This window comes from Prosopis cineraria, unplaced genomic scaffold (assembly GCF_029017545.1).
Source record: "Prosopis cineraria cultivar Desert tree isolate PC_DT_omini unplaced genomic scaffold, ASM2901754v1 PC12, whole genome shotgun sequence".
In the NCBI taxonomy this organism is placed as follows: domain Eukaryota; kingdom Viridiplantae; phylum Streptophyta; class Magnoliopsida; order Fabales; family Fabaceae; genus Prosopis; species Prosopis cineraria.
This window is the reverse complement of record NW_026555343.1, coordinates 41,182,013-41,205,628: the sequence shown is the minus strand read 5'-3', so window position 1 is coordinate 41,205,628 and position 23,616 is coordinate 41,182,013. Positions and strand designations below refer to the sequence as shown.

Here is a 23,616-nt window from a genome sequence, read left to right as displayed (position 1 = left end):
ATGAGACTGATATCCCACTGTGCAGAATCCAACACGCACACAGCATGACACAGAAAAGTTTGGTAAATATTTGATCGTCTTAGCTTTACTAGCGTGAACGAAAAAGAATATAAAAGACGGATTTGGAAAATACTCTCAATGTTTTGCAACAACTACCTCTCTCAGCCTATGCATTCATGGTCTATACGGCTTAGCAAATGATACAAAATTTTATAAGCTGTGTAGCGTCATTCAAACGTTCATGCATCAGATCTTTAGAACTCTTTCACCATGCTTAATGCCACCCTATTCTGAAAAACCCTTTCTTCTGATCTATACCCCATCTTATGCCTTCAATTTCTTCTGAGAAGCTTCAGACACATCATTACCTCTTCCTCGTTTCTTCACAGATGGACCGTCTTTTTTCTCGTTAAAACTTCCCTTTTTCCTGTTAGAGCTAACATCATCTTTACCAATTTCAGCATCTCCCTTACTTTTCTGCTTTTCTGTTTTTGGTTTTCTCTTGGATCCAGACGTGCTCAAAAATGGAGTGGCAGAAGCTAAGGATTGACCAATCTCTTTATTCACTTCCTTAACAGTTTTAGGTTTTGAATTTTTATTTGGCGTGTTTGCAAGAAAGCCACTCATTTTGGTTGACTTGTTATCATCGGAAGCAAATGTAGCATAAAAATCTTTATAAGTTGATGCTTTCGATGCTTGTTTGTACCTCCAATGATCAGGTCTGGCAGCAAATCTGGGCAACACAACAAAAGCATAATTCAATAAGATTAACTTCGATAAAATTATAAAGCAAACAAATAAACAGTACCTAGGCTACAGATATCATCGCATGGAATGGCAGATGGTAATTCATAAGCAATGCAGCATGAACAGAAGGTAGCCATTGAAACTCATTATTGGACGTGTCTTGTTGAACTGGATTTTTCTTATCCACAGCAAGAGGACAAGCAGTCCTCGTACATTTTTATCAAGTTCTTCAATTATATAATTTTACAATAGGAACATGTTAAGCATGATTTTTGCAGGAAAGTGTATGTTTTTTACAATTCAACATTACATGATTGGGTTTTTTAAAAGTTTTTCAACACATGATTTTATTAGAGAATTTAATAGCAAAGATATTAGAATCTGCACCTAAATATAATCCTATTTTACATGAAATTTGATTGATGCACCCTATTTATAGAGACTAAGCAGTTTAAAAAAATATCCACAACAATGAATGGCAAGAAAATCTGGACCGAGAGAGAGAGAGAGAGAGAGAGAGAGAGAGCACGCAGCCAACAACTTACCCGTCAACATCTAGTTTCCTTAATATGTAAGGGCCCTGCTTTGTCTTGGAAAGCTCACTTTGCGCAGACAGCAATTCAGACACTATAGCCTCTCTTAGTGACAGATTACTGGCAGTGAAGCACGTTTCAACAGTAAAAGAACCACAATGGTGTAATGCAATCTCTCCAAAATGACCTCGTAGCCTTCAAAATAAATTACAAAAGATAAGGACAATGACAGAGAATCTAAATAAAGTAGACAATTTAAAATATATCACATATACTAAAGAAAGAAAGTAAATATGAGCAGAAACCCCCCTAAAATGTTAGGGCATGCAAAATAGACTCCTGCAATTCCCTTTTGGCAATTGATCGCTCTCAATCTTTGAAAATAATCGCTATTCATTTTTTTGTAGTCAATTGGTTTTCACTTTTCATCCCCATGGTTGAATTCTACCAATCCACCTATTTGTTCCATTCCAAAAGATTCCATACTTAGAAACAAAGATCTCTTTCGATATGGACGCAAAGTAACTATAGAGGCATTTTATCATTTCAACAAAGATAAGATCTTCCTGATGATATGACCAAATGGTTGGAAAACATACTTGTTAATCAATCTACGCTTCTGCTTTCCTGGAGCACCAGAACTTAGAAAGGCTTCAATAACCCGTGATCCCACTGAATTCTTGGTTGTTTCAAGTACGTGATCATCTTCCATAGTTGTGATACTGGCGATGTAAGGTTTTATATATTCCTGCCAATAAATTCAGTTCATCAGAATGTAGTAAATGAATGTAATTTTATTCATAATGTGAATAAACCAGTCTACAGAGAATTTCTAAATGAAAGTACCACTTTCTACAATTATATGCCAAAGATTAGCAATTTATACCGCATTGTAATAATAACTCTTCTATATGGCAAAATAAATTCACCGCAGAAATCACTCCATGCAAATGTACTTTAAGAATAAGCTATCTTAGAAAAATGGAAGATGTTCTCCCTCTCAAGGAGGAAAAATATACACGGAGGAGACTGGAAAACTTTAGAGACAAGGTATTTACATGCAGCAGGTTGAAATATTAAAAGGAATGAAAACTAAAGAGGAAAAACTAGCGTAAGAATTAGGAAGAGCAAATATCAAATGGAGGTGGAAGAAAGGGAAAGAGTATAAATTAACAAAAAAGATTGAGAGATAATGACAATCCTCACCCTGATTTTAGTTCATCAAATAGAAGTGTGAAGAAAAGCCTTTTCAGTTTTCTAAACCTGTACTTATACAAGAGTCTTAAACTGTATTTTTTTGGTTTTAATTGTCTCAAAGATTTTCATTTGTTAAAGTAACTTTTTATTCATAAGGAAGACAACAACATTGCATCATAAAAATTATGAAATATATAAAGCTAATACATAATTTGTCACTCATTAATTTCATCAACTATTCATTACATTATATCATATTTCTTACACTCATGCAAACTTTACTTTTCAAAGGGATTTACCAAATTTCTATTTTCTTTGCTCCATATATATATGTGCACAGGAAAAAAAAATGCTTCTACATTCGATTCTACTCTTTTGTTTGACTGAAACTTGAAAGAAAAAAAATCCAACACGTGCAAATTCAAAATGTTGCTTACACTTCTGAACCGGAATACTGTCTGCAGAATCAGAGAACCAATGACATGCATTTTAGCACCACTTTGCCAGTTCCAATGGGACTTGTCTTCACAAGTGAAATAGTTATCAAGGAATAGTAACCGTGGGATGAGCCACTTTATAGACCCATCCACTGGACACATTGTTTCAGCAAGGACTTGACAGGACTGTGAAAATGTAATAAAGATATTATGAAACAAAATTAAGAAACTACAATAGTTTCAGTGTGCTGGTAAATTTACTTTGATAGTTTGTTGCTGCAATTATTGCAGCAAATTGATGTAGGTTTTGAAAACACAAATTCAATCAGCAATTTAAACACATTAGTATCTGAAAATTCAGTCATTATTGAAAATGCAACTAATATACAAACCTTGTGTTCATGAATATGAAGCCTCTCGCTTGCAGCAATAAGTGCAGCAACAACTCCTGCCCTTCCCATTTTGAAAAGACTTTCGATATTTGGACCAAGTTCTTCCCAAATCACCTCCATCTAGCAAATATAACAAATAAAAAACTTACACATCTTTAAATAAACATCATAAAACATCTGCAAGAGGAAAATAAGAGAAAATAATTTGAAATGAATATGCTAAAGACAAATAACACAGAACCCTCTACAACACGTGGTGAACATATAATTGTACCGGAGTTCATAAAGCAAAGTGTCAACGCTGTTAAACTATAAAGTAGTTGGATGCATTACTTGATCATGATTTCTCACATGAGAAATCAATGCCTGAACAACGAAATTCCCACATTGGTGAGATGATAGCTCAAACAATGAATTCCTGAATACTTTAGCGAACATAACATTGTACAAGGCCTCAGGAGATACTTCCAAAACAACCTGCAAAAATTCATGAAATTCATTTAATTCCATTTCTCTTTATAAAAAAGTATAATTTGATACCTTCATAAGAAAATGCACAAGAATAAGACTGTTAGGCATATAACAGCCCATAAAGGTAAACATCATACAAATTATGTACAGCTTGCAAGCATAAAATATCAAATGTTCAGACCAGTCTACTGAGAGAAGTATTTTTGAGAGAAAAAATCATCAACAATACTAAATTTAATATATAAAATTATAGCACCAATAGTTCTGAGAAATTATGCCTATGGAAGTGTTAATTTCAAGATTAATGACGCCAGTTTGCTTTTATACAGACACCTATAACAAAATTGAACATATACTAATATATATAAAGTTTAAAAGGAACTTACGATTATATGAAGGTAAAAGTGAAAAATCATAAGCATAATATTCAACTAATTGCATTATTTTGTTTGCCCTGATATGTAAGTTGCTAACCTCCATAAGACGACTAGATGCAGGTTCTTTCAATAACTTCACAAGCTTTCGTACTCCTGCTGTTTCTATAAGATTGCCCTCTGCAATATTTTCTTCTTCACAGCCAATAAGGACAGGAATGACGTGAAACAGCTCTTCATCATTGCCTGCCAAGAGCTTTAAAGCAGTCTGCCAGAAAAGAAACAAAATCCTCAACGAGACAGAAGTAATTAAAAACGGAGGCAAAAAACCAAAAGGCAAAGACACTGTTAGCAAATGGTCTAACCCAAGAAGTTAAAAAAAAAAAAAACAATTAGACACAATCAAGCTTCTCAAAAGGTTATATCTCACAAATTTTCATCATGCAATAGTATCCTAGTTAATAATGCCCAAAATCAAAGGTGCAAACAATACAAAACACTTGATGAGTACCTAAGTGGGATGGGGAACCCTACCCCAAAGCTAGCTGTTGAGGTGGGAGAACCAACCCACTTATATACCCCATTAAGCATCTCATATTATTCAATGTGGGAGTTAGTATCACAGACTACCCAGTCTCCATCAATTGGCCCCCTATGGAAAGCCGACATCCTAGTGGCTGCACTTCACGACACTTAACTTGACCTCCCTCCAATCAAAACCTTCCATGAGTAGCCCTCTCCAGAACCGCCGACAATGAGGCTTTAAAACCAATTAATGAGTACCCAAGTGGGAAGAGAAACCCTACCCCAAAGGCTAGCTATTGAGGTAGGAGAACCAACCCACTTATATACCCCATTAAGCATTCCATACTATTCAATATGCGACTTAATATCCCATACTACCAACTCTCCATCAACACTATGCATGCAATCTGCTCTCAAACAAAAGAAGAATAAAAAATGTATGGGAAAACACTACTTTTGGTCACTACACTTGGGTTTTGGTATAGGTCCTTACACTTTGTTTTCGGTGTTCCAAGTCCCTACACTTTCCTTCATCAACAGCATTGGTCCCTACATTTTTAGAGGGATGTTGCCATGGCTCAAACAATATTAATAATGCTGACATGTCAATTAACACCGTTAACTTTGTGCTTATGTGTCAAACTGACGCTAACATTGAATTTTTTAATAAGCAAAAAAAAATAAACATCAAATGAAATAAAAAAGCTAACCTAAACTCTTTAAATGATCAGCAAAAGGCACAAATTCCATGTAGGCTTTAAAAAAAAAATCTTATTAAAATTTTCATGTTTACATCAGTTTGAAACATAAGCACAAAATTAACGGTGTTAATTAACATGTTAATATTATTAACACCATTTGTGCCATGTCAACATCTCTCTAAAAATGCAGGGACTAATGTTGTAGATGGAGGAAAGTGTAAAAACCTGGAACACAGAAAATGTTGTATCAGAATAATTCAGAAGGATAAAGATGAGGGAATTGAGAGAAGAACAGATAGGGAAGAAGATACGGAGGAATTAAGAGAAATAAAAAGACATAGGGAGAGGATTAGACTGAATAGTGCGCAAGCTTCATTGATAAATCATAATGATTACAATTGAATTGTAGGATATTCATAGAAATAAGAACAACCCCCCCAATGGCTACTAAAAGCCTACCTACTAACGGCTATATCCCTCTAACAATTATAACTAACCATAACAGCAACTAATATTTCAATATTATGATTATATAACAATACCCCCTCCTAAAAGACCTTTGCCCTCAGGTCATTTACAGCAATTTGAGGGAACTTTGTTAAAATATTGAAAAGAGAGCATTAAACTCTTAGAAGCAACTGTTCATCGTTCTCTGTCACTATGCGCTACAATTGGTCACTGTTGCTGTTAAATAAATGGAAATAATGAGTACCATACTTGAGCCCAAGAGCATTTTTAGCAATCCTCCTCTATGCCATAGAAAAACAAACAAATGGGTAGCAAGCAACTGAATGAATAAAGCCCACTGAAAATAACATGCCATTAGCATCCTTTGTATCAAAACTGATTTGAAATATTTGCCCAACAATTTATTGACCCAATACCAACTATTTTTGGGCCCATCACCATGCCATTTAGTTTCATGAAGTGGGGCTAAAGTAACCAGGCCCTTATATATGACTATGATCACAATTTTTCCTAAATCAACATTCAGACATGTCGCTATCACCTTTTTCTTTCTGATTTTTAACCTCTGCACTAGTTGTTTCCTAAATCAACAGTGATAATGGAGGAGAAACACATGGTGACCAGCAAACAAAAACCAAAAGCAAAGAAGAAACAAAACTCAACGATGAAGAAGCAGGGACAAAAAGTGATGGTGAAACTAGAGACGATAGTGGCAACAAAAAGGAACCAGCAAATTGTGATTTTAACAAGGAAACAAGGTTTGACAGTACTGGAAGAATAAAAGCAGATGATGGCGCTAAAGGACCCTACGACGAGAAGACGGAGAGAGAGGGTAACGGTGGCTTTGTGAGTTGACCCAAGTGCATTTGTGAATAGCTCTGGGTCCCAAAACGTAAACCAGGACAAACGGGATTAGCAACCCCGACTGCTAAAGAGTTTGAGAGATTGCCCAAGCCTAATCCATCTTTGAACTCACACAAAGAAACCATCTTGAAATCACTGCCATCGACTTGCAATTCTTATTGTTCTTGCATTGGTAAGGAAGACCCAACTTCAACTTCAATGGTTCTAGTTGCAAGATCCCCATGATTTATAATGCCATTCTTAGCTTGTTGATTCCCACAATCTTGTGGAGGGGTACTTTCTTCATCCTTCTCCAAAATCTCCGGTGACCTATAATTATCTTGAAGTCCCCGTGCCTTCTTTTCTATCTAACGCATAAGCATGATCTCTTGCATTCTTGCAAGACTTCTAGTTTCTTGCATCATTCTTAATTTGAAGAGATGCACTGGTTTTACAAGCTCTGGCTCGAGCCTAACCACATATGTAGAAACTAAATATTTTTCTTGCAATTTTAATCCACTGGTGTAGCTATCAAAGAATTTTTCACACTCCCCCATTGACAAAGCCACATCTAGTGGTCATCCTCATATTGGAATGAAAGGTGTGCCATGGCCAAGGACAACTGGCTCTGATACCACTGTTGTATCAGAATAATTCAGAAGATACAAATGAGGGAATTAAGAGAAGACCAAATAGAGTAGAAGAGATAGAGAGGAATTAAGAGAAATTAGAGACATAGAGAGAGGATTAGATTGAATAGTGCCCAAGCTTTATCGATAAATCATAATGATTACAATTGAATTGTAGAGTACTTATAGAAATAAGAATAACCCCACAACAGGTATTAACAGTCTACCTACTAACGGCTATATCCCTCTAACAATTATGACTAACCAACTAACAATAACAGCAACTACTATTTCAATATTATGATTATATAACAGAAAACAAAGTGTAGGAACTTATACCAAAATCCAAGCAAAAGCAAGGATCAAAAGTAGTGTTTTTCGAAAATATATCTATAAGTCAAAAAGACAACACCATTAGATATTATAGAAGTAATCATTTAATTCATGAAAAATCAAATTAAATCAGAAAGCGTGCCTGAAGAACTAAACTGCTAAACTGATCAACTAGCAATGTCTTGCTAAATTCTTTGACATGCTTTAAGATCTCTGACACAAGGAACTCTAGTAAATCTGGAAATCCAAGCTGAAACTGTGCTGGAGCATCTTCTTTTGAAGGGAATGTCTTCAAATTCAATCGATCTGCTACATTTGTTGCTGATTTTGATACATAACATCCAGACTTAACGGGTTGTACTCCTTTACAGAGGCAAAGAAGACTACGAAGCACATGAGAACCATAGCAATTGCACATCACATCAACAGAATTAGCAGCAACCACCTGCCAAAAAGACAATTATACATATAAGAACTCAAACTCCTAGCAGAAGTCTCATAAGACTATTGCCATATTTGGTAGATGGAGAAGGAGAAGTAATCAAAGGAAACTAATTCCAGGAAGAATGCAATAGTATCTGGCAGCCAATAAAAAACCTCGATTTTAATGTTTTAGCAGTAGAATTAGATGAATTATACCTTGCATATCACAGTCAAAGCCTCCTCAATCAAAGGATGAACCTCATGGTTTTCAAGATGAGCAGCTAAAGATTTAATGGCTGTCTCAGCAACATGAGAACCAGATCTATCCATTGCAATAAAAGGGAAATCCTTTGCACAGCTTTGCAGGAAAGAGCATAGGTTGTCTACATCACAAGCCTCGAGGAGTGATTGCAGGGTGTGGCTTATAATATAATCAGTTGCAAGTTCAAATTCTTTTCCTCTGGTTTCTTCAAGAGCATTACCACATATAACTGATCGTTCCTCCAGGTCAACCTCATTACTTTCAAAAAGATTAGCAATTTCTGAGAAGTATTTCGCTGTTTCAGGATCAACCTGTTTCCTACAGATATCATGTAAATTATGAATATTCTTTTCATCAGGTATATTTGTAAAAATTGGCAGGTGTACTCATGTGTTTTATGCCAGAGCTAGGAATTAAATATGGAGACAAACTCACAGTAACCCAATCATTTGATGAGCCAATACCTAATACGAGATGCCTGGGCTATCTTTCTGTCTTTCATACTTTCCTCCTTCCCCATTCCTCTTCCAGATTTGTGTGGATTGTCTCTATTGAAGCCAACTCTCTGTGTCTTTGCCTTCGTCATTCCTTTTTTACTTTTGCCATGGTCATACAAATCGTAACCTTCACCCATAGAGCTTGCCTCCACCAAGTTACAGGTTTTTGTTCCACGTGATGGCAATGGTTTTAATTCAATAGGAACCAGATGGACTCTGTGTACAATTGAAAGATTGAAAGAGTCTAGTATATGTTTAGCAGTGAACGCAAGTATTCAACCAATAAAGAATCAAAATCAAAAGTTTACATCAAAAAATCACAAACAAGGGTTTTATTAAAGCATATAATAGTCTAAAATTAATAGTTCCTAACGATATGGTCTAATAACTAAAAAGTTTAATATTTTTTATGAGACTGCATTCTCCCAATTTTTCCTTTCCACATTTCACAAGAACCAGAGTCATTATGAATCACCCAACTAATAAAGCTAAATTCCAACAAATGAACCATAAAGCACTAATATACATTTATAAATTTACAAATTAATATAAAGCTTGTTCAGTGTATAACAAAATTTAGCAAAGCACTTTTCTTTTCTTTTCTTTTTTTTAATAACAGGCCACGGATAAACCGTGCAATTAGACATCTCATATCATATCAGTGTACAAAAGGTTTCTACAGCCAAGTGGCGGACTATCAAAAATATGAACATCTAAATTATCGATAGAAGCTTGGTTTAGCAAAGCACTTTACGAAAAGACAATCGGAGAACCATAAAAGAAAAACAAAAGGACAGAGCAAGGGTTTATGCATTGCAAGGTTTAAATAAAAATAGGCCAACAAAAAATCCAAAGTTGAGGAGTGTAGAGGAATTGAAGTAAAGCAGTGAGAGCATTCAAGAGAAGGAAACTGACGTATAAAGAAGAGCCAAGAGACGAAGAGAGTTTGTCAGAATCACTGATGGCCGAGGAGGCGACTGACTGAGTCAGGCTAAGTGGAGTTTCCGGGTGGCGCTACCCCGAGTTCTTGAAGCGAATGAGCCAAAGGGAAAACCAGCCCCTGTAAAACATTAAAACAATTTGGCAGAAAAAAAGGGGAAAATCACATATAATTCTAATCACCAAAAAGTACCCGAAATGCAAAATAATAACAACAACAGCAACAAATAATAAAGTCCCAGGGTCTGCGACTGCAAATAAATTTTGGAATGCATTTACCAAAATGTCCTTGTTTTAAAAATAAAGGATAAAGTATATTTTTAATTATCTAACTTTATATAAGGATTTAATTTGATCCCTTAATTTTATAAAATATTTTTTTAATTTTTTAACCCTAACATTATTAGTTTTAAATGATTATTTTTTATATTGATCATTATTATTTTAAAAAAATTAAACTTAATATCTCAATATTTAAAAATATTTTATCAATATTTAAAAGTTTAATGTAAGAATTTGTTAGGATGAAACTAATGATTCTAAATTTAAAAGATTAAAAATATACTTTATAAAATTAAGAAGATAAAATGAAATCTAAAAGATTAAATATATCCTTTAGCCAAAAATAAAAAATTCTAGAAACATGAAACCTAGGATTGGAAACTAGTGAAGCTAGCGAAATAATCTGATGTCAGTGAGCCATGTTCATCTAAAAAAGAAGCCCCGTAGGACAATCGAAACCTTAAAAATCACAACTCGCTAGTCGCTTTGCGAAGGACAAGGCGAGGCAGCTCCAGTTGATGACCATGGAGACCTTTCACAACACCATTAGAGAGAGGGGCCCGGGGGGGGGGGGCATCAATCAACGATGCCTTAACCCTCACAAAAAATTTATTTATATAAAAAATTTATTAATTTTTTTATAAATTAATTATATTATGATCTTAATTATAGTATGATATATTAAAAATATATGTTATAATATTATTTATTTTTATATTAGTAAAATCTTATCACTCGTTCATGAAAAAGTTAAAAAAAATAATTTTGTATATGCTTTGAATTCAAAAAAAAATTATTGAAATGATTTTTTTGACAAGCTATTATTAAAATGAATGCAAAACCTAATCTTAATAAAATTATATAATTTATAAATTATAACACAATAAATTTTTATAATAATTTTGCCTTAGGTTTTTAATATTCTTCACAGGCCCTATTGTTAGATTCCATAAAGAAACAAGGTAATGATATACCAAAAGCTGTGAACGAAGGAGGAGGAGGAGCAGGAGAGGAAGTTGATTCCTCTGTACTTTCAGTGCTTCTTCTTCGCGGCAGCCAAATCTTCTACGCAGCTCCGAATGCCGCCATTGAACTGAACTTATTCAAAAATCATCGCTGAGGAAGGAGGAAGACATGTGTAAGCTTCTGACGCGATTTCCTGGGTTGTTCGGCTTGTGAGAAGGAAGACGATGCCATTGGGAGACTCTGCCATTTCTTTCGCTGGGAAGAATAATTGGGTTCTGAAGGGACTGGAGCCAGAGAGTGGCTGGAGGGAAAGAGTTTTTTTAAATATTTTTAAATAAGGATATTTTGGTAAATTCACTTCAAAACTTATTTTATTAAAGCCCATCAAACATTAGAATTATTATTGCATTTCTTCGTGGGACTTTTTCATTATTAGAATTTATCTATGGGACTTCTGTGTGATTTTTTTTATCATTAATATTATGATGGGATTATTAGTTGTTAGTTATTAATTATTATTATTATTATTATTATTACTGCTGATGAAGCTCCAAGATAGCATGAGAAATGTTTGATTTTTTGTGTTGAAGCAGTTTATTCATATATTAAATTAACTTTTTATAAACTTTGCCAAAATTGTTACTTTTTTATTCCCTTAAATAAATAATAGTAATAATTTATAATATATAATCCACCACTTGAAAAAAATATATATGATGGACCTTGTATTTAAGTGGTGATAGTTTCTTCACTAACACCAACATTTATTGATGATGATAAACTTCTTTTAAAACCTCACATTCAAAAAAGAAAAATATTGAACACTCAAATGAATATAACAATTTTTTTTTAACTTATACGTATTTTTTTATTGGAGACAATTATATCTGAAGTACTATGATATATTAAATGTGAGTATCTCTTCAAAATAAATTTGAGTATCTCTCTAAAATAAATTTGAACATTGATTTATTACAATGTGAATCGCTAGCTTTTTTTTTGAAAAATTTTAGTTAAAGACCACGATAACTATTTAATTACATGTAGGTCAAGAAAAATTCTGAAATTTTATTTTAGTTTAAGGGAGAAAAGTCAAAAGAATTTTGACGGTGAAAAAATCAAAATGCATTTCACTTACTAAGCAGAATCACTTGTTATTAATTTACTAATCTCAATCATAAGTTACATTCATTTTTAAAATAATCAGTAATATTAATTGTTAATTTACTAACTTTACTTATTAATTTACTAACATCATTTATAAATTACAAGACATGTCAGTAATTTAAAATTGATGTTAGTAAATTAATAAGTAAAGTTAATAATTTAACAATTGATATTTCTATTTATGATTGAATAATTAATGTTAAATCTTATATAATTATTCACATATAAACTCATATAATTTATAACTCATATTAGTAAAAACAAGTGAAGTGAGAAAATTAATAATTAGTGTTTTTGCATAATAAGTGGAAAGTATTTTGATTTTTTTCACAATCAAAATTCTTTTAATTTTTCTTCCTTAAATTAAATTAAAATTTAAAAAAATATATATCTATCATGGTCCTTAACTGAAATCCAAACCCCCCTCCCCTTTTTTCTTTCTTCTTTTCTTGAAAGAGCTTGCGCGTTTTTGGGAATTCACTAAACATGTTGGTGAACACCGGAGAGTTTTTTAAATATGAACGTAGGAGAGTTGATGAGGCTACTTCTGGTGAACTAATTTTAGCCCAAGGATGACAGACAATCAGGCCCAAATGATTGGCCGAAGAGGCCCAAACAAGTCAAGAAGGTAAGATGGAGGCCCATCTAAATTCTCGATTCATGCATGACCTAGATAGTAGTATTGAACGATGACCAAGACAAGAGTGATTAATTATAATGAAGGGTTGTTAGTTTAACGCAGCAATCTCAAAAAGTGTTTATGTCACCCACAATATATGATTTAATGGAGGGGACAACAAAAATAATGAAGGGTTGTTAGTTTTTTTTTATATTTTATAATTACATAATATCCGAGCACACTACTAATTAATTCACATTCGAACTCGAATACTGCTAGTTCTCAAATAATGCGTGTTTATTTTAATGCCAACAATATTCATGTAATAAAAACTTGTTTATGTGCTCCCCAGTATAATTGAACCCGGGGGGGAGGTGATGCAATGTTGGTGGAGACAGCCTGGAGAATAACAAACCAAAATGAAATTAAAGTTATCACTTAATCTTAATTAAATATATTTTGGGTTAAAGTATACTTTTAATCTTTTAAATTTACATAAATTTTTATTTTTTTTCTTAATTTTACAAAATATATTTTCAGTACTTTGATCCTAGTATCATTAGTTTTATCATAAAAGATTTTATATTAAACTTTTAAATATTAATAAAATATTATTAAATGTTGACTTGTTAAATTTAATTTTCTTAAAAATAATAATTAGGATAAAAAATCATTTAACATTAACGTGTTTAAATGATTTAAATATACTTTATAAAATTAAAAATTAAATAAAAATTTTATATAAAATTAGATGATAGAAACAAACTTTAACCTATGTTTTGGGACACTTATTATTATTATTATTATTATTGGTGAATATTTTGGCATATTTTTGCCGTGGAATCCAAGGAAGGCATAGTTGTCTGTAAAACCCAACAATATATAAACATACTGACACCAGAGGTCAACAAACAAAGGGGTTGTTCTGATTGCATTAAATTATTTTTGCTTAATCATGAATCTCATATACTTCATTGGCATGGTACAAATCTTGTAGCCGTGGCAATAATGTTGGTGGTTTTGTTTTCCCTTAGTAGAATGGTAAGAGTATAATAGCATTGAAAAGCATGGCAGTCCAATTGATATAACTGAAATCAATTCAATGAAATATTTCATTTATGATCAGCCTAATCACAATTACACGACAATTTTAATCCTTACCTTTTGAATAAATGTTTTCATCAATTTAATAATCAATTTGATTTTCAGTATCTCATGTAAGAATATAACAAGGTAAATATTGAAATGAGTGCATTATTGAGTTAATAATAGTTAGTTCAAACAATTCATTGTTCATTTTTCTTTAAATACCGTCTTAAGCTTGTGCATTGCTTATAAAAAAAATTAATCATTTAGTCCTTAAAATTTTAACTCAATTATGACTTTATTTCCTCAATTATAACTCACTCTAACTCAATCAATGAAGTTACAAATATTTAAAATTTTATTCCCCACCATTAATAAGCATTTATGGTATTTCATTAGTAACATGACATGATAATCAGATGCATTATTCACCCATATTTACTAGTTCAAAGAGACCATTGTACATGCCCAATAAGTGTTCATGTCAATTCACATCACATTCTTAATGTAAATTTGCTTAAGTGTTGAATTACATGCATTAGAGGTATTTTCATAAAATGCACTTTTTCACCAATGTGAGGTTAAGGTTGATAATTATATTTTTTGATGGGCTAAGATGATTGATTAAATTAGTTTTATTAATTTATCCTAAATTGAAAGTTAAAAAAAAGACAGTATTTAAGTATGTTTTTTTAAGATTTTTTCATTTAGCATTTGATTTTAATTCAAGTGTATATTTGTCTACACTTGTATCTCATGAGGCTTTTATATTCATATTCTCTTAGTCATTTTAATATCTTGAATGAATTAAATATTTTTATCTTAATTCAATTAAATAAATATCACAATATGATTATTTGATTATGTTATTAAATTGTGACTTAAGTGAATAGATGTGATAATTGAAGACATAATTCAAGATAACCAAAAAAGGCTTTTAAAGGGCAATTGAGGCATGACAAAGGCAGGTTCGAGAGGGTGTAAATTGGCTTAGAATAGTGTATTGTATGGGATCAAGTCTTGCTTTGGAATTATTACCCTCCAAAATACTAGTTAGTTTCGGACATGTAGACTGTTAGTTGAAGACCATAACCACTTTGCAAGTTTTTATCACTTTTTTCTCATTTTTTCTTATTCCATTTCTTGCTCCAAGTCTTTCATTTGGATCACACACTAATTTTTCCATTTTCAAATATTTTCTCTCACTTTCTTACTTATCCCTCCATCTTCTTACCTAATTATCCACTCATATCTCTCTCAATTTTCAACCAAATTACACAAAGCCACTTTCATTCTTCTCCTCTCTAAATTATCATCTAAACCCTCTTAAATGTTCAAAGATTAAAGGCTCAAATCAATCATAGGAGAAGACAAGAGGTTTGACCAATATTAGAATAGCTTGATGGCTTCAACTGTGGTGATGGAAGGCTAGAGATTATGGAGGATTCCTGAGAGGGAGATGAAAGAGATGGAGTTCACATAATCTTAATTTAGCTAAGGATCTTCTAACCCTATATTTTGCTCATTTTATTTCAAGTTGTAATGCTAGATGCAGGTCACAATTTGATTAGTTTGTTTTATCTAATTTGAAACCATCATCTTGTGTAATGAAGGAGTGCTTATAGACTCTATTCATTTCCTTTGTTCAATGGTAGAAATTTTGGCCATATCGTGTTGCTACATAATCTTAGTTAATGCAATATGATTTGTTTGAATTAGCCTTTACATAATTTTATGAGTTGGTTCCTTGACTTGAATTGGGATGTTGCATAATTTTGTGATATTTCCCTGTCTAATCCTAGCTTGGCCATGATATTGGTTTGAGGAAACACACTAGGACACTTAATTTAATGGGTTGGACGTGGCTTCATTCACCTTAATTGATTGACTAGCTATAATCCAACTAGGTTTAATTGAATCTAGAAGGAATTTGATCTAGTAAGGAATAAATTCTTAGTTAAATACTTTAGTGGACAATGAAATCTCTAATATTGAATCCCTAGATATGTCCATAATTAACATAAGGTATTTCATTCATTTCCTTTAACTTATCTTGCATTAGTGTTTTAGATAATTTAGTGTAGTTTAATTCTCAAACACTTGGGTAATTTCTCCACTTGGTAACATCACATTTGAATTAGGACACTCACTAGGAAAGTGATTTAGAGTTAACCATTTGCTACATTAGGATTGGAACTAGTAACTATTTTGAAAGGTATGTGATTAGCCTAGTCAAAATTTGGCATCATTGTGGGGGAATATGTTAGATTTGATTTTTGAGATTATTTTAGTGTTTTATTTGTATTTTGGAACATTTTTATCTGTTGGAATTTTTATTTTTGCATTTCAATTGTGTTTTGTTTACTTGTCCCAATGTATTCTTGTGTGCTTTGTTGTTATAACTTGTTTGTGTGCTTTGTTCATTATTTTTAGGTGTTAAAATTAATTTTTGTTGCTACTGGAATTTTGGATTATTTTAGTGTTTTTGACATTTTTTGTGTGATTTGAGTGCTTTTTCATTTGTTTCTTGCATTCTAGCATTAGTAGTCTAGTTTGTTTTTGTGCATTTTATAGTGTATGACCCATAAAAAAACACCCTTCATTGTGGCATTAAACCCTGAAATGGAAAAGAGATTTTAGAAATTAAAGAGGTCTTAACCTCAACTTGATTGGCATTTAGTGTATAATTCCACAATACAGGGGAAACTAGCTAGGTCATAAGCATTTGCATGAGCATGAAGGTCGTGGGAATAGTAACGAAAATGAACATGAACATTTGCATGGTGATGATCATGTAAATAATGAATTTGTTGGCTTGCATAATCCAAGGAAAAAGAGAAGCGTTTAGCAATGCAAACAACCTAATTAGCACGATAATCCTTATAACTCGTATGTTCCTCCACCTAATGTTGAGATTGAATTAAAGCTTTCTTTGATAAATGCATTGCCAAAATTCCATGGATTGCCCAGTGAAGATTGTTATAGATTTTTGTATATTCTTTACTTGGTGTGTGATAGTATGAAACCATTACATGTGAATGCCGATGAGGTTTAAGTTAAAGCATTTGTTTTCTCTCTTAAATAGCTTGCTAGGGAGTGGTATTTTAACTATATATCCCTCTTATATGAAGGTATCCACTTGGGCCAAATTGAGGAGGTTGTTCTTGGACAAATTCTTCCCAAATTCAAATGCGAGAAACCTTAAAAAGCAAATATATAGAGTTTAACAAGGAGAGAATGAAAGCCTACATGAATATTGGACTAGATTTTAAAGACTTTTGGCAAAATGCCCTCATCACCAAATATCAAGCGAAAATCTAGTTCAATACTTCTATGAAGGCTTAATTCCAAAAGACAAAGTCAATATAAATGCCGCGAGTAGTGGGTGTTTGATCAAACTCACATCCTCAAAAGTTTGGTAGCTTATAGATAATATGGCTTCAAGTGATGTACAATACTCCATAAGGGCGAGCAGGAGTGTCAACTTGGTCAATGCAAGCTTGCTTGATGAATCACATGTAGATCTTCTTACCGTCAAGATTGAAAGGATGTTAGCTCCACAAGTGAAAAACCAAGTGGTATTACTTAGAGGATTGAAAATTAATTTAGATTTAATTTACATTATTTAATGATGATGAAACTTTTAATCTCTTAAATTAATAAAAATTAAACTTAAGTGGCCAAATCAATAAGAGAGACATATTTAAGGGACAAAAAATTGCATTATCCCATATTTAAAATAAGATCCAAGTAATTTAGATTTTATTTAGATTATTTAAATTTTAAACTTATCATTTCCACTGTTAAGTTATAATAATATCATCATTTTTGTAAAATATCAATAGCTATAAGATTACTTTTTTTTTTATGTTATATTTGATTAAACTAAGTGAGGTCTATAGTAAATCGTACAATGTCAGTATAGTCTGTCCAAAACCAACTCTACCCACAAACCATGAACTAGAAGACTTCGATTGATGACTTCAATTTCTTAAGCATCTTCTTGATTTTCCTTTACACGTTTTAACGAACTAATAAAAACTACATGCGCACGCCTCCTAATTACTGGCATATCCATGATCATTAACTCTCTCCGTACATAACCAAATTATCTTAAACAATTTGCCAATTATCTTACATCCAATAATAAAATAAAATTTAAATTCAGTTTCATTTTTGAATTGAGATAGTAGTATAATTGTAATTAAAATCAGCAACCATCTTATGTCGATGGTCAAGATTAGTGAAGCATGGGGTTTAATTTGAACGAGGACAAGTAGGAACTAGGAAATAGGGAAAGCGCAAGTCACGGTTTGATTGAGGGTATGCCATTTCAACGCTTGAAATTAAAAGGCCAACTAATATTAATGCAGAATTGAGTATCAATTAATCAAAAGGAGAAAAAGAAACACGGAAAATAGCGAAATTTACGTGATAGCTGGCATGTCATTGTATGGAATTAAATTAAATTAATGGATCTGAAGGAAAAAGATTTTCCAAAGTTTCTTTATTTTTTTATTTGTTAGTTAGGATAATTAGTTGGCACATGCACATGCACCCAAGTTGACGCCAGGCCTTTTCCCAAAAATTATTATTAAAAATTAAAAGGATAAACCAGTTTTTAGTCATTTATGCTCAGCGGTTTTATCGTTTTGGTTTTTTAATTTTAATTTATATCGTTTCAGTCCTCCATGATTTGCTTCCCTGTTGAGTTGTTCCTTTAAGTTTCATAAGACAAAATACATAGCCTTAGAAAAAGATGATATGAAAATTAATTGCTTATATGAAATATACATTAGATTAAATAAAATGCATTAGCCAAATCTGACAAGTCCTAAATACTTATCTGTTATTTATTTTATTAATAAAATAAAATAAAACACATTAGTTTTCTTTTAGGGCTATTTTATCTTACAAAATTTAAAAAATAACTTGATAATTAAAACAAAAATTAATGAGTGAAAAGATATAGATTAATATTAATGGACTAAATTCACAGAACTCTTAAATATAAGAGATTAAAAGTTATTTTATTCCAAAATTAAAATACTTGATGAGGTCCATTATTTATTCCCGTGGTTTTCAATATGAGGATTTTGTTGGGTAAACAATACTATTTACCACAAACATTTTTATACATTTATTTATTAGCTTCTTACGAAATTTATATAATGATTGATCGATTTATTTTTATTTCAAAAAAATGTTCTCTATTTCATTCCAATAAAAAAGTCCATACATAACTAATAAAAATCAGTCAAGTAATAACTTAGTTTATAATTTATGGGATCATGAGTTTAAATATCAATGCTACATTCTTGGCTGCTACTGACCTTTAAACCCCTATAAGCTTTTTTGACCACAGAAGTATACTCTAGTCCTCGTAAACTCATAAGCCAGCTTACCTAATTTTTTCTTTTTCTTTTTTTCTTTTTCTAGAAGTCCTTCATGTAATGCAAGTGCTAGCTAGCCAATGACTCTGACCCTCGGTCACACTCTCGGCCTTTTAATAACGTGGCAGACAAAAGTACATTTACTCATTGCCCGATGAAAATATATTTATTTATTTTTTACCCAACAGACCAAAGTGCTTTTTTTTTTTTTTGGCGCCCCAATAGGATTAAAGAGTTTCCACCAGCGTTGGCCGAAGGGGACATTTTATTCTAATGTAAAGTCTTGCACATGTTCATATTGTCGGTCCATATCCATTTCAGATCAGAGAAAGATTAAAAATGCTTTCCGACTTTTCGAATCCTATGAATATCTATCCATCTACATATGCTACGAGCGTCGTTGATAAAGAAAATTTTAAAAATTGGCAAAAAGGATAGAATGGTAAACAAACACATCCGCACAATAATATTTTCTTTATTTGGCCAACGACACCGGTATAACATGTATATATAAATCCCACAATATGTGTTGTCTGGTTTCAGTGGGTTTAATTCTAGCTAATTAATCAGGCTTGCAAATATTTTAAGACAATTGATGCCTTGCTTGAGTCTAAACAATCTCACTTTTTTCTAATTAAAGAAACAAAAATTTTGCCGATGTTTTAGATGAGTTGTTTTCTCTTTTCATGATCTTCATGCGTGGCTTACCGCTCACATATAAATTATTTATTACTTTATTATTAAAGCATATATTTAATTATTTTACCAAAAAAGAATATATTTAATTACTTAAATAAACGAGTTAAGGTTAATTTTATCTCTAAACCATACACAAAGGTACACAAATGATCCTAAACTCAACTTAAGGTCAATTTTATCCCTCAATCTCATAATTTTGATTCCTCTGTACCTTGGCGTCAATTATCTGTTAGTAGGGCCCACAGGAATTTTTTAAATAATAAAATATAAGAGTAGGACACACTTTATAATTTTTTATTATATTTTTTTATGTGTCCTCATTGTAACATCCTGAGTTTTAATTCCCTGACTAATTAAACATAATTAAGGCAATTAAGTAAGTTGAAGTGGTGTGTAGCCAGAGAGGTCTAATGATTATATTTGATGGTATTTCAGCCCCAGTTGTGGGTTCGATATCGAGATAGGCCACCCGGGCGTCAAAAGAAGAAGAAAAGGAAGTTGAACTTGCTGTGCCACACACCGCGGCGCGTAGATTATCCAGCGTGGCGCACAGCCATTTCTGAGCGAAGGAGGACCTCTCTGTGCCATGCGCCACGGCGCATTGTGCGTCCACCATAGCGCATGGTCATTTTCTACAGTTTATCAAACACGAAATGAGACAGAATAAAGAGAAAAGAAAAGAGAGAAAGAAGAGGTGCGCCAATACTCTACTAAGGTTTACTTGGAGATGACTTTGGGAGTATTTTGAAGGTTACAAACACTCAAAGTAAGAATCACACTTATTAATCTCTCTATTTCTTCCACATTTATGAGTTTATGGTTAGGTTGAGGGTGGAAGTGGAATTTCAATCCATATAGGTTATAGGTCTGAATTTGTTGACTTAAATAGAGTTGATGGGAATAGATTATAGTATTTAAACCTAAGTATATTGAGTTTGGTGTCTTGGTTGTTGGGCACCACTAATACACGAAAATTTCATTTATTATGGGTGTTTGGAAGTTTGTGATGCCATTAATGGAGATTTAATAGCCTATTAATGCTATTGATGATTAAAGTTAATTATTAAACTCAATAATTAGGCTTCACCTCTTATAAAGTAAAGGTTGGGCAATTTAGAAGTAAAGATTTAGGGTTTAAATGTTTGAATTTATCATGTTAATGGAATTCAACTTGGTTGATTGTAGTTTTGGCTCTTGGTCACCTATTTGATTGGAATTTCAAGCTTGGAAGCTAGTTGATTGAGGGGTAAACCTTTAACCTCTCAAAGGTTTGAGGTAGCTAGGAAAAATTCTACTTTAGGTAGTTTTATGTTAATTGATTGTTAATTAGTTGTTGAATGTGAGTTGGTGAATGTTACATGTATAGAATTGATTGTTAATGTAAAAACTATATATATGTTTCATTAAGTGCATGAAAAAGCTATTTTTGACTTGAAAATGCCATATGTAAAGTTTAGAGAATTTTAACTATGAACATGCTTTTGTTGTTAAACATGAATGAGGTGATGTGTAGAGGTATTTGTTTGTTAATAAGAAAAGATGAGAATATACACTTAGGTAGTGCAAGGTCATGAGCCCAACATGGTTGTGCTAAAAGTGAGTATATGAAAGTGAAAAGTGAGAACAAGTGAGTATTATTTATGGCATGATCAGTGATGGGAGTTCGCCTAGGGATTTAAGAGTAGAGAAAATTCATATGGCATTTAGGCTACCCTCCGGTGCATAAGGGCTATAACTTGTCCCATTATTTGTCAAGGGACTGTCCCATAGTTTGTCGAGAGATTAGAACCTAGCTATCTCTACTAATTCAATAAGGAGAATAGCCTAGGGTATAAGATAACCTAGGGATTCGAGGAAGGGGAAGCTGTGGTCCTAGAGTGAGTCCTGTGATCTTTGGCCGAGTCACACCTTACAATTGGTGAGCTTGGGTAGTCCAGTCACACGGATGGAGTCCTAATTAGTGTTATAGCTAACGATTTCAATCTGAGGAAATAAAGAAGATATAAGGTTGGTTGATCATTACCTAAAAGTATATAAGACGTGTCACACGTGCTAAGTGGTGGCAAGTCACATAAGTATGGGTTATGTCATATATTTGAGAATAGACAATGAACCTAGTTATGTGAGTTAAAGAAAGCTATAGAGTGATAATGATAAATTGTGATACATGTGAGTTGTTTTGCATATTTGATTTCCTTGTACATGTATTTATTTTATAATTGATATATAATTGCATAGGATAGATTTAACCTTAGTTACTAAGTAGTTAGACTCACCCCTTTTCTTTAATATTTTTCAGACTCTAGTTCTGGTGTTGAGAGAGAGAAGACTAAGGAGGCAGGGAATTAGCATATTCTCACTGTATGCCTCTAGTTTAGTTTTAATTGTGTAATGGACTATGAATTGCCAATTCTAGAATGCATATCCCCACACTTGCACTATTTTGGTTGTTGGAAATATTTTAATTGTATTTTAGGCTCTTAGTCTTGGTGTATGTTGATATATATATATATATATATATATATGTTTATAGGGTCAAAATACTAGTACAAGTGTAGAAATAAATATTTGAGCATATTTTGAATGGTTTGAGTGAAATGCAATGACAAATTACCTCCCCATTTGTTTTTGATAAATTGGGGTTAAGGAGTGAATTTTTGTTATATTGATATTTTGGTGCTTGTGATGTGTTATACTGGTAGTCCTAGGTTCATTGGACATGGTCCAGGTGTTAGAAAAAACTTTTGACACTTGTTGAGGGGTTTGGACATTCATTTTGTGTAAAAGTGTTGAAAAATGATTAAAATATATTTGGGTGTCCAACTTTCTAGTGTAATTTGTTTTGAAAGTGAAACTCATGCCATTAACTAGTTTATGTAAAGAGCTTTCTGTAGACACCTGGATCACGTCATTTGGACGTTGGATGGAGAATTGGAGCAAGTCAAAAGTTCCCCGATGACAGCAGAATCAATAGAAATTTTATAAACATACTGCGGCACATGGCACAGAGAGTAACACGCCAGGCTCATTGCCCTGTATCATAGCATATGTTTTGTTTTTCAACCGTTTTGATTTTTTTCACTCCTTTGAGGTATCCTATGCTTTCGAAACTTATTTTTACTCTGATGTGAAAGATATTGGATCCGAAGGAGCAGACAAGTGATAGATGAGACAAAAGAACTTGAGTGCATGGGGAGGGTTTATTAGTTAGAGCATGTTGCTCTCACTAGTCAAGTCTCGAGTTTGAAATATGATCTCTCCCTCTCCCTTAATTCCCTCCCTCTCTCTCTCTTTTATTCCCTCTCCCCTTGATCCCTTCATTACTCTGTTTTCATGTTGGTTTCACTAGTCAAGTCCTGAGTTTGAAATTGTGATCTCTCCCTCCCCTTTCATCCCCTTCATTACTCTATTTTCATGTTGCTATAACTAGTCAAACCCCGAGTTCGAAACTGTAATGATGGGAAGAAATAGAAAAATAAATAATAAAAGATATTACAAGGATATTACAGATTTGAAGATCAAAGATATTTTGCCCTCATATTAATTACGCATATTTTGTTTTAATTTGAATTATTGCTATCTTTTAACATTTATTATTTTTTAGTTAGTTATTTTTATTTTATTTAATTTTAG

General features: G+C 32.5%; 1 protein-coding gene across 2 annotated transcripts; it reads right to left on the bottom strand.

The window, feature by feature from the left end:
• Positions 1-45: 45 nt before the first annotated feature.
• On the bottom strand, positions 46-11,043 carry LOC129288458 (pumilio homolog 23). 2 transcript variants are annotated; one of them, XM_054925042.1, is made up of 11 exons: positions 9,748-9,892; positions 8,800-9,048; positions 8,290-8,653; positions 7,793-8,095; positions 4,252-4,419; positions 3,640-3,783; positions 3,307-3,426; positions 2,915-3,100; positions 1,880-2,028; positions 1,293-1,475; positions 46-733 (listed from the first exon to the last, which is right to left on the bottom strand). In XM_054925042.1, the coding sequence occupies exons 2-11, from the start codon at positions 8,967-8,969 to the stop codon at positions 325-327; spliced, it is 2,196 nt and encodes a 731-aa protein (XP_054781017.1). In that variant the 5' UTR covers positions 8,970-9,048; positions 9,748-9,892; the 3' UTR covers positions 46-324. The 2 variants fall into 2 exon arrangements, with proteins under 2 accessions (XP_054781017.1, XP_054781019.1); XM_054925044.1 differs by lacking the exons at positions 46-733; positions 1,293-1,475 and adding exons at positions 1,500-1,736; positions 11,028-11,043.
• Between the last annotated feature and the right edge of the window lie 12,573 nt (positions 11,044-23,616).

Coding starts and splice junctions, on each gene's coding strand:
- LOC129288458 (XM_054925042.1), bottom strand. CDS start 8,969: ATGGGTGAAGGTTACGATTTGTATGACCATGGCAAAAGTAAAAAAGGA. Junction 4,420..7,792: donor TTAGCAGTTTAGTTCTTCAG/GCACGCTTTCTG, acceptor CTTTTCTGGCAG/ACTGCTTTAAAGCTCTTGGC. Junction 3,784..4,251: donor CATCTAGTCGTCTTATGGAG/GTTAGCAACTTA, acceptor GAATTTTTGCAG/GTTGTTTTGGAAGTATCTCC.